General features: G+C 43.2%; 1 protein-coding gene across 23 annotated transcripts in view; it reads right to left on the bottom strand.

The window, feature by feature from the left end:
• BNC2 (basonuclin zinc finger protein 2) overlaps positions 1-12,514 on the bottom strand; it is a 455,230-nt gene that overhangs the window by 11,233 nt on the left and 431,483 nt on the right. For 10 of the 23 annotated variants that reach the window (XM_070052561.2, XM_070052555.2, XM_089317450.1 and 7 more), the window contains one exon: positions 8,088-10,057. In XM_070052561.2, the coding sequence (XP_069908662.1) occupies positions 8,088-10,057 (1,970 nt within the window). Of the gene's footprint in view, positions 1-7,076; positions 7,138-7,569; positions 7,636-8,087; positions 10,058-12,514 lie in introns of all 23 variants that reach the window. The other 13 variants (XM_089317405.1, XM_070052517.2, XM_089317419.1 and 10 more) reach the window with 3 other exon arrangements.

Here is a 12,514-nt window from a genome sequence, read left to right on the forward strand (position 1 = left end):
TGTGTATCTCCAGCAGTTTATCATATTGCTCTGGCTGCCTACGTCCACAATAAACAGGATGCTATCATTTACCTCCTTATTGAAGGCAATCCTTCCCTTGAAGGGGCAGATTCTAATTACTTCGTAATGTTTTATGTCTTAAACATTTTGCAGCTCTGGACCTTGCCAACTGCTTCGTGTCTACCATTGATTAATTACTGAATGTTTAATCAAAATTTAGAACCTAATGTAGTCATTTATGAGCACGCCACAGTGCCAAAGCAGTTAGGCTGTGCTCCCGAGTTTGGAGAGTGTTGGGTTCAAAATCAAATCCCAGTCAGGCGTGAGGATCCAAGAATCTCACCTTAGGTGCTGTGAGGTTGCCAATTCCATCTCTGCTGATGGATGGGAGGGGATCTGAGTACAGGGCAAACAGCATCTCTCTCCTCTCCCTCCTTTTTCTCCAGTTCCCTGGGCAGGAGAGCTCCCCTGCTGGCTCTTTCTGAGGACAAGGAAGTCCTCGTGAGTAACCGTCATGAACACATAGTTTCGAAGCGGTTAAACAAGTGAAAAATAATTTGCTGGGACAAATACATGCGTTTTTTTTTTTAATGTGGATTTTTTATGGTACTGTCATACAACCATTCACCGTTGAAGTTAAGTGTTTTTTTAATACCATTACTGAACTGCTGAAATGGATGCTAATATAGCTTGGAGTGCTAATGTCAAGTCTTGGTAATAAAAAAGACAGACTGCTGAATGAAATAATTTCAAGGAAAAAATAGAACAAAAGTGCTCTCTCTCTCTTGCTCTCCACTTTTATTGAATTGGGACTGACTGAGCCAATTGCTTTAGAAGTCTGTAAAACACAATTACTAGTGAGTGGACTGACCCACCAGTGCCCCCTCAGTGACAGAGCCGGCTGCACAGGCGGCGGAGTCGGAGCTGCTGCCCCATGCCGGCCCTCAGCCCTGACAGGCTTCCTTCCGAAGGCCTGCTGCTCTCCCTGCCCTGGTCTGTCCCTTCCACTTACAAAATCTTGTTATTTCCCATCAGCATGATAAAGTAACTTCATGGATCACTCTCCAAGATGGAGATGTCAGTTCAAGCAATTAAGGAGGATGTGTCTTTTGATACTGTTATTTATGTGGGTGTTTATGTATAAACACACAGATACATTATATGGGTGCATTTAGATTAGAAGGTTAGCATAAGTTTTGAGTGGCTGATAATAATTCAGATTGACATATGCAATGACAAAATTGAGGCATCACAATATATGTTCTGTTAGAAAGATTCTGCTTTCTCTTTTCTTTCCTAAAGTCAAGTCAAAATTAGAGTAAGCAACAAAAAGAATTAAACTGGATGTGGGTAACATTTTTCCCCCTAGTTAATAAAAGAAGTAATAAACTCCATAAAGTACTAGAGTTAAGATCACTAACACTTCAGGCAGAACAGCTTTTTACCAGGAATTTACAACTCCTGTTTTAATTCAAGCAGCTTCGCATTAGGACATAAAATCTAGGTATTTTTAGAAGTGGAGTTTTATGAGAAATAACTAAAGAAAAATTGTCCTTTCCTAAAAAATCTTCTTTCCTCCTCTGATTTAACTAACCTGCCCCCTCCACCAACACACACACACACACACACACGCACACACACACATCTTGGCACTCAGGAATCAAAGTTACCAAATCCCTTTTTTATGACATTGCAATTTTTTGGCAAGCGTAAACTCCTTTCATATTCTGCCACATTCATTTATTTGAAGCTCCTGGAAATCTTATGGCAAAAACACTAAATTATTTCTGAGAAGGCTTAAAAGAAAAAAAGACTTTATAGCTGAACTTTAAGTTTAAACAGAGAAAGAGGAGTCTCCCCTCCCATTAGCAAACAACCAATGATCATGTACAGCAAGAGAGCTGCAGGAGTCTCATCCAAGAGAGAATGGATCTCACCCGGTTGCCTCAGTGAGTGCCAGTGCACGTGTGCAGTCTATACCCCCCTTTCTAGACAATGGTATGTGTTTTCGCAAAGAAAAGATTATCCCTCAAAACAAGTTCCTCAAATGAGTGATTTGTGAGACAGTGAAGTCTACCAGAGGGGCAGACAGATTGTAACAGACCTGATGGAAGTGGAAATGAGGGAGACAACCCACTCAAAGTGGTGCCACCAAGAAAGATACGACCTGTGCACTCAGACTGTGAATTCTGCTCTAAGTGACATTTTGGGGGTGGTGGTGGTGGATGAATTTGCAAGATAATGCTGGCCTAAGAAATAGCTTGTTAGCTTCTATGGACAGTAAAAATAAGGGCTGCACTGGGCGTTGCGCAGTGCATTAAGATGCCACTTGGGACACCAGCATCCCATACAGGCATGGCAGTTCAAGCCCCAGTACCTCTGATTCCCATCCAGCGGCCTGCTAATGCATCCTGGGAAGCAGCAGATGACGGCCAGAATACCTGGGCCCCTGCCACTCCCGTGGGGAAGACTGAACTGGAGATCCCAGCTCCTGGCTTTAGCTGGCCCAGCCCTGGCTGTCGCAGGCTTTTGGGGAGTGAAACAGCAGATGCAAGATTTCTCTGTCCGTGACTCTTTCCTGCTTTCTCTCTCTGCTGTTCTGCTTTCCAAGCAGATGAAAATAAATAAACATTAGAAAAGTAAGGAATGGGGGTTATACAGCCATAGGAGACTAAATCAATAGAAATTTGTAAAAATCTCTTTGCATCATGAAAGGGAAATCATTCGTCAGCCATTAAGCTTTGTTGTCTATGTGGTGCACAGTTTCGAAGACTGGTGTGGCTCTTGTCGTGGAGGAGTGAAAGGTCAGTAGGGGCTTAAATGAGCTTGTCTTGCATCCAGCTGGGCCAGCAGGAGGTCATTAGCAAGATCCGAGGCTCACTTTAGGCCTGACAGAGTCTCTCCCCATGATACAAGGAGACCGTTTTGCTCATTGCTCTTCTCTCAGTGTATAAAAAGAACCCCAGGGACAGGAGTGACACTGAAGTTTATCTTACTACCAAAGTTTTGCTTGAGGAGGACACAACTAGCAATTACTCAGGAGGGGGATTTATTTTGTTTGCTTGCTTTTGATGGAAAGTAATGGAGATAAGTACAAAAGGCCTATTGATCTGCCGGCTCTATTGTGAAACCAAGTAGAGCAATGGGGAGAAAATCTCTTCCTTAGCTTAAAAATCAGACGACCTGCACCACTTCACTTTATACAAGAATCTTGGAAAGGGAGAGGTGCAGTTTGATTGGCAAAAAATATAGGAAATGAAACAGCTGGTGCCTTCTAATGCTCTCCTCTCATCGTTGGAGAGGATTATCACACTGTATTTGACAGCTAATTATATTAGGGCAAATATACTAATAGTTATCTCGAATTGGTGCTAAGTGGCTTGTTTCTTGGAGGTGAAACCTGGTGAAACCATGTGTATTTATTGAAAAGCTTTCTGCAGAAAAGTTCTTTATAAGTTTCCAAACACAGAGAATGATGGAAAAAAAATGGATGTTGCTTGCTTGAAGAGGTGACAACAGGAGGCAGGTAGCATGTTTTTGCACCTTCACCTCTCTTGTTAATGTATGCAGTGGCTCTTCAGAGGTAGCTCATGTTAATTTATTCCTGCACACCTGTACAGGGCTGGAAGTCAGGTAATAAGACAAGTAAAAACCATACATCTCTGCTTTTCAGCTACAGCTACCCAGAGGCCTATACAGGAGCAAAATTAGTTCTGGAGACATCAGCAGGTTTTAATAAACCAAATACAGATGTCTTACTCCATACAAATCAAGAAGTTTACATGTTTAAATCTGGACTGATTTAACCAGCAATCAAATAGAAGCTTCACACTTGGCACCAATTGTTGCCTCATATTTATTTATAAGTCACACTAAGCAAATATTATTTTGTTAAAACTTATTCATGTGGCTGAATCACCTTTCCCACACCTTGCAGATCAAATGTACATGCCTACCTTCCCAATAAAATTTAAGACAAACCTGGACAGTTATGGGCACTAGCTGGAGAAGAGAGGAACAAGGCTGGTGAAACTCATGAAGGATGAAAAACAGAGAACTACAGCTTTCTGAACAGATTGGTGAGTTCCAAACATAAAATCCTCATTTTAAATGAGTTTTAGAACTGCCGACCACTATAATTGATACAAACAGAACTTGACATACTAGGAAGTGATAAGGAATATTAGGGAACAATGGGGTGTTTGTTTTATTTCCCTTGAATAAAAAATCCAAACATACTTTATAAAGGGTCTTCCCTTAAATACAGGCGATCCACAGCAATCAGCCCTCTTCTGGATCAAATTCCATTCAGAGGATGAGAAACGTATAATGGTCAACTAAGCCCACCTAATTCTGACCATGATCTTGTCCTCAAAAAAAAAAGTGTCTTTTACGAAGACTGTAGGTTCCAGGCCAGTCATCCTTCTGCCCAGGGAGTACTTCATGTATTTCCCAGGACCGCGTGCCTGCAGCCTGTTCCCTGACAGAATGGCATCTCAGCAGTGGAGCAGTTAGGGGATTAACCAGGGACCTAACCGAGCCCTAGACCCGAACTAAACTACATGAGGTTCCCAGGATACACTTGAACACTGCAGCCATCCTCTTGCTCCCAGAGTTCGCTACAGAGATTATTTACAATTCGCTTCTATCACTCTGAGAATGGAGACGGCTCTGACAGCTACCTGGTGAGTGGGACAACTCGGACTTTGTTCCTTCGCTTGCTCTTTGTCCTTATGTGCATTGGTCCTCTTGGCTGCTGATTGATTAACACTCATTTACAACCACAGAGAAAGGACACCTCTGACCCTACTGCTTCGCACCCTCAGCCCTAACGAACCTTGCCAGTGCCTTTCTCTCTGCCCTGTCACTTTAGACAAAGCACACTCTGCTTTCCCAACAAGTCTGCAACTTGATGTAATAAACTGTAGCAGGACCAAAAGCAAAGACCCAGGACGCTCTGATCACGAGCTGCTGAACTTACAATCCAGCGTTTAACTTCTTTTTACTTCCACCTTACTAACATGCCTCTCTGGAGACCAAAAATGCAACTCCCTCACATATAACCATCCTGGAAGGAGCCCAGGGAGGCCTGTGTCTAACTCCCCTAAGGTGCTGCAATGCTGGAGATGAGAAGGCTGCTTTGACATGCACAAGGGAGACAGCGAAATTCTGGGAGCTTTATCTCAGGCAGCCTAGAAACGCCTGCAGCCCTACACTTTTCAGTCCCCACTCAGAATCCACTCTATTTGCACAGGGAAGACCCCGTAGAGTCAGAGGTGAATGAGACTCTGGGGAGAGGAAGGCACGGGCCTCAGGGCAGCAGGACCAGAGACACACTAGGGTTTCTGGCTGGGAAGGCTGTTGGCTCAAGAGGAAGGTTGACAAAACTTATCTTCGTTTCATAGGGCGCTGAAGAGGCAAAAACTGGATGTAAACTTCCTGGCTTGTGCCTAACACATTAGAGGTGAAGAAACAGCAGAAGGGACATCGAAGGGACAGATCAGGGATGGGATCCAAGAGGATTTGTGAATAAGGAGTCACTCACAGGTTCACATCTGTCGATGAAATGATGACAAAAGGAAGACACAGGGGTGCACCTGTGTGTCACAGTCCACCCTGCTGAGACAGAGACTGTACCCCACTAGCAGCACTGTTGCTAGGTATGGGTAGTAGCGAAAATCACATCATGATATTAATTCAAGTCAGAGACTCAACAAGAAGAAATATTTTTCTTTTGAGGAAATGAAAGATGTCAAAATCAAAGCATGAAGAGTTTCTGTCAAGTTTTTAACCTGGGGTCAAAAGAGCTGTGTATTTTTTTAAGAAGGAAAATTTCAAGTGTGAATCAAAAAAGTTTCATTTCACAATCTTTTTTTCAATTAGCTTTTCTTCATTTATCAAGAAAAAACTCTGAAATTAAAAAAAAATCAGGTATGATGTGATGTTTTGCACCAATGAAATGTATCAACTGTTTGCTGAAGTTTGCTATCATTTGTGTGACTGAACACACCTGGGACCCATCTGTGCTACCTGGACATTGGTCTCAACTTCTACACGGATGGCCATTTGCCAAAGTCTGACTCCTTAGAATACAAACAGAGGCTGATATATTCTTCTACTGTCAATAAACATTTTTCTTCAGACAAAGCAACAGTCCCTCACCACCTTCTGCAGGAGGACGTAAACACCCCCACACGCGTGCTTTCTTGCAGTCTGACACAAAGGAAAGCATGGAGTTTCAGGCGTGCAGCCTTTTGGTCCTATAGCTATTTATTCCAGTGTTATGACTTGCAGTACTTTCAGCAAACGAACTAAAACTGTGATAGGAATTCATGCAAATAAGCTTAAATTTTGGCTTGTCTTCAAACACTCCATTTCCATAAATATTGTATGCAGGTTTTCATGAGTCTTTTATTTTTGTTAAAAAAAAAATCTAATGCATTAACCTCATTATCACTAGTGCACTATTTCAAATTTAAAAGAATGAATATTACTCACAAGCTTGGGGGAGGCTGAGTACAGTACTGCATTTTATTATTGAAAGTGTAGCTATCTTATCTGATGTATTCAAGGACTATCAGGGACAAGTTGGAACTGAAAACAACTTTGTGACTGTAAACCATTTTTACAGAAGAAGGTAAACAGGGGTGGGGAAAGCATTGGGAAGATAGCATTCTTCTCAGAGCACATTTTAAGTTGTGAAAGAAAGTCACTTATTTTTCTTAGACATTTTTCTTTTCATAGAATGGGTCCCTTTTACTTCAGTGGAAAGGAAAAAGGTATTTTTAAAACTTAAACTTAAAAAAGGACTGATTTTTCAAATATGAAGGCCAACACAGAATCGTCAAAAGAGTAGTCACTCAGGGGTACCCTCACTACATGCCACTTTGTCAAACCGTTGTACCCAGCTGATGACCACTAGTCTTTGGGTGGTATTTATTTGAAAACTCTCTATTTTTAATTAGTTTCTTCCACATAGATTGATTTTTTTGACCATGTAATAAAGTTTTCTCTGAACATATTTTAAAAAGCCAATGTAGAAATAAAAACCACATCTGGTAAAATGGAAAAACTACCTGGTGTGTGGGCTGAGTCGGGCTGGTGTACTCCGGAGAAGATGTGCTCCCGAGCTCATCCCTGTGAGTGCAGGATAACCATTACCCACCGCGGGCCACCTTGCCTCAGTCCATTTATATTACCTTTTCTTCAGGATTAATAACAAACATCGGAGGTTTAGAACCAGCTGCTTCTGTTTAAGCCTGACCGTTTCAGAGCTGCAGTTACATAGCAAGGCTGTGATGTCATCTGAAGGCTGGACCTAATAGATTCTAACTGATCCTGAACGTATATGCACACGTGCCCTTCTGAGAGGGATGCGCATGGTGGACTGCATTTCAGAGATGTGTTCAAAGATGCTGTGAAGTTAAAAAAGAAACCCACACCACCACACCCTTTCCCCACAGCAACAATTACTCTGGTCCCATTTCCTTGGGATATTTCCATGACTCTTAAAGAATGCAAGGACACACTGTACACTCATGTAAGCAATGATAACATTTCTGGTTATACCTACGGAGATGCAGGCTGTCTCGATGTCCTGGACCTATGGTTCTTTCCATCCGTAAATTTCTGTTTCTATATTGGATAAATATGTGTGTATGAAGATAATATATTGATTTAATTAAAAAGCCACAAGGCAAAGCAGAAATATATTTTATATATATATATAAATATATAAAAAACAGAAGCTGCGGCTTCTAAGTGAAGATCATGGGAAAGCAGGGAATTGTGTACATAGTTAATTGGTTCACACCTAGATGCATGGAAACACATACTTACACACACATGTACACAGCACACAGAGAAACATGGCGTGCATGACTGGGTAAATGGCGGATGACTCTGCATGCTTAATCATAGCAAGCACCAACAGCAACGACCCTTCGTAAGCAAGCAGCTGAGTTATCACATGGTCACTGTGCATCAGAAACATCTCAGTTGGATTTTTCAGATGTGAAATCCAACATGACTGAAACTGGCACCGCCCCCCACCCCCCAGCAGGAGCAGCCAATGGAGATTTACTGACCTGTCTCTGCTTCGGCGAGAGGGGAAGGCGGCGTTGCAGCCAGCCACCGTGCACACGTGCATCTCTTTTAAGTGAACGTTTCTGTAGTGAAGCTTCACGCTGTAGGAGCTTTTGAAACTCTTCTTGCACACATAACAGATTTTGGGGTCTGGGCTAGAACACAGGTCCCCTTCTGGGGAGAACTTCTGAGGGCTGCCATAATTCAGAGACGATGTAAAACTGTCGTGCAGGGCAGCCATGCTGGCCCCGCCACCGTTGTACAGTCCATACTGGCTCATGTAAAACATGTCGTACGTGGGGTCTGTGAATTCTTCCTTCACCTTGATGACGTCCTGGTGGGAGGGCTCACTGTGGTTCTCATCGGGCCTCTCACTGTTCATCAGGACTTTTTCGCTCACCTCACTATGAATGTGCTCATCCCCCTCCATGGACTCCTCGCCTAGTTTGGGCTCCGAAGACTCAGACTCATTTTCATAGTCTCGCTCGGGCTCCTGGTCCTCCGAAGTCATGCTGTCGGCCCTTCTGATTTCAGTCCTTGAAATGCACCGGGTCCTGTTATGCTTAGAAAAGTCCTTCACAGACATGCCTGGGCTCATCTCCTCCTGGGAATGGCAATGATTGTCATGGCTCATGTCGTTGACCACAGCGCCACCATCATTGGGGTCATCGTCTTCGTCGTCAAACTCGTCGGCCGTGTCAATGATTTCCTTCTCGATCTTCACAGGCATGCTTGACTTCCTGGGCTTTTTCTTGGGTGCCAGGTCGGCACTGGGCTCATGGGTGGCCATCATCACTGCTGGCACTACTGGCTCAGAGGGTGGTGGGGGGTGCTGCTCTATGGTACCGCTGGTTGGAATGATGGGGCTGGTTGGGAGGGAGGTTGGAGGACTCACCATTTCCCCAGGAGTGAGTAAACTTCTATAAAATGGAGGAACTGGTTGTACAGTCTTTAGCCCAGAAAATACCAGCTGGCTAGGGAGAGGATTCTGTAAGACTGGGTCTAGTGGGGGAGTGGTGAAGCCCATCGGGGGCCGGCCAGGGCTTGTGAGGGTGAGATTTGATTTTGTACTTGCTATGACAGGGGTGGCAGCTCCCGACGTGGCACGGATCAAATCCTTGTCTCGGTTGTTCCTTAACATAGGCATGTGAAGGCGGGGGTTGGGGTTTGCACTGTGGCGATTACGGCTTCGGAGAGAGCTGAAGACCATGTTGCAACCTTCGATGGTACATCGGTGTTTGATCTTCAGGTGAACAGCATTATAATGAATTTTCAGAGTACCTTTGTCGTAGAATGTCTTCCCACACGCATTACAGAACACTCTTCCTTTCCTGGAGGCCGACCCCATCCTTCTCATTCGGTGAATCCGGAAGGAGCTTTTTGGGTGTTCAGTTTTGGACAGATCGCTGACTGGGGCAGAATTCTGAATGGGGGAGACGCAGGCTGGCTCGGTTTTGGGCTCCACGTTAGTGATGCTGGTCAGGGCATTTCTGTTGGGCGTTTGATCATTCTTATAAGGTGTGGGAGATACTTCGGATTCGCTGCTCTCATTATATTCGTTCTGGGTTGACAGGCTGGGCTCCCTCAGCCGCAGTCCTGGTTGTTCCAACAGGAGCCCATTCGGAGGCAACCCCAGCAGAGGGGCTGACACAGGGTTTATGTACTGGAATGGAAGCAGAAATGCAAGGCTATTGGGGATGTTTTCGAAGTGATGAATGCTGGAAGGATTGCTGTTCTCTAAGTGAGCGAGGAGGCTGGGGCTCCTGGTGCGATTATTGCTCTCAATGAAAGTCCTTATGTCTGAGTCTGTCTTTGAAGACGGCACAGCCACGGCCTGCCCTTCTTTCTCCTGAATTGCCATCAGCTCCACGATGGATTTGGTTTCTCCAAACCGCAGAAACTGCTGAAGGGTGATGATTTCCTCTTCTCGAGACATGATGGCCCAGCGGTCCAGCACCTTGCCGGCAGCATCCTACAGGCCACATCAAAGAAACAACAAAGACAAACACAAAAACTTATTGATTGTGCATAATTATTCATGCAACTGAAGGTGCTCTGTCTGCTCACGAAGCACTGAGAGCGGGAGCAGAAAACAACATGCAAGCTCTGTTAATAAAAGTCAACCCACAAAGCAAACTTTTCTGCCATGCAAATGTAGTAATTAGAGTCACAGTTAGAGAAACAGATTGAGTTTAATAATGTCAAAGCAAACACAATGGAGACCACTGGGGCTCTGTGATCCACAATGCCTTCAGTACTGCTATTTTAACAACAATGATCTATATACTATGCAACTATTTAGCATATATTAGTATAAGACGTGAACTCTTGCTGTGCAACCCAGTATAAATGCAAAAAAAAAAATGGTACCTTAATCCTTATTACACAGTGACACCATAGGAAGGAATTAAGTGCATTTTGTAAAATTTACTTCTTCAACACAAGCAGACATGATACTGGATTCAGTGTTGAAAAGTCCTTTAAATAGGAGTTATGTGAATTTCTGAATCAAAAAGATGAATAAAGTAGCATTACCCCCTCAGACTCCCAAAACCAAGCTGCATCTTTTCTCTTTTACATGGCTATATTTTAGTACCATTTAACAGTAGGCACTCATAAAGCAGAACAAGAACAACATCACGTGTAAAAAGTAATTGTACTTTTCCTCAAAACTTCTTGAAATCCTATGATTCAAAGCCTTTGGTAGACTGAAAGTAGTCGACATTTTATGATCTTGTTATCAGTGACAGTCACAGATATGTGAAAAGTAAACATGTGATGGGTTTAGATAGAATAAATGTGTGAAAAGTTGTCTCAGCATCCTCCTCTGATAGCCAAGGGAGTCCATGGAGACTACGCATCAGTAATCACCAGACTATGTGTTGTTAAATATACATTAAAAAGCATTCACACTTTCATTTTTGCTAGTAACTATGAGATTTGCCTGGAGGTAGGACTTAAAAATCCTGCACTATAATGTCAGGCAGTCCACTTCAGCATGGATCGAGAGAAATCTGTTCACTGCAATAATGACTCCATGATTTTCCAGGGCACCAGGACAAGACACGTTGCAATCCTCTGTGAGTGACACCGGCTCCAATGCTGACCATCAATTTAAGAAAGCATAAAACCAAAATGTCAAGACACTTATCAGTTACAAAGAGGAAAAATCACAATTGTACAACAGAGATCCTAAGAATCAGAGAACCTAAGAATCAAAGATTCAGATTTAACATGACTGGTGGGAGTCACAGTGACACCATGGACCTCATGATGAGTCCCAGAGAGGGACACTTCAGTACTTAGGTGGCACAGTCCTCAAGAGTTTACAACCTCCTGCTAATCAGGATAGAACATGAGGCAAACCAAAATGGAGGGACATTCTACAGAACAGTGGATAGTATCCTTCAAAGCATAAAGGGACGGAAAGATTGTTTTTTTAAAATAAACAATAGTAACAGATAAGAGTGGCTAAGAAGACATAACTGTGTGATCCTAGACCAGAAAAAGTAAATCGGTGGGAAAACTGGCAAAAATTTGAACAGGGTCTCCAGATTAGGTGATAGCACTGTGTCAATCATGGTTTCCCAATTTTGGGATGGGCATCTGGTGCAGTGGTAATGTTACCACTTGAGACAGCCGCTTCCCATGTCAGAATGCCTGGGCTTGAGTCTCAGCTTCACTTCCAGTTCAGTCCTTGCTAATTCATGCCCTGGGAGACAGCAGATTACAACCCAAGTACTTGTGTCCCTGCTGCCAGATGGAGTTCTGGGCTCCTGGCTTCAGCCTGGCCATTGCATGCACGTGGGGTGCAACCCAATGGATGCAAGATCTCTCTCGGTCTATCTCTGTGCCCCTCTCCATCTGCTCTTTAAATAAAGATGAAAATAAATACATATTTAAAAACATTCAAAGAAAAGTGGAATTAAAAGATAAGCTTATAAAAATAATTCCTGGTTCTAACATTTCTGAGTGTGTAAGATGTTATACTAGTGGAGGAAGCAGGATATGGGATTTAAGGGACAGCACTATTTCTGCCATGGCAAAGTCTCTCTTCAGCCCTTGGATAGAAAATTCCCTCTGGGCCACAGTAATATGGTTTAATGAATGCAGTTGGTTTGATTCAGTGGATATTTGTTATTTATTTGAATGATTTTTTTTCATAAAAAGCAGCTCTGACATATACATGGCCATTCTTCATAAGTTTCATGCATGCCAGTATCCTTCCTCCTCCTATAGATAAAGTTGGTCTGCAGAACAGATATTTTTGCACAACTGTGTGCAGAGGACAGTCACATCATGATGTCAGTACACAGCAACACCAGATGATTCCAGAATCCTGCAATTGCCATTTTTGAGTAGGGGGATGTTGGTGTTATAGGTCAACAGAGAAGTGTGTTGTGATTTTATAGATGGTATCTCACTGGAA

This window comes from Oryctolagus cuniculus, chromosome 1, assembly GCF_051225735.1.
Source record: "Oryctolagus cuniculus isolate XC-2025 breed Fujian yellow rabbit chromosome 1, ASM5122573v1, whole genome shotgun sequence".
Classification (NCBI taxonomy): domain Eukaryota; kingdom Metazoa; phylum Chordata; class Mammalia; order Lagomorpha; family Leporidae; genus Oryctolagus; species Oryctolagus cuniculus.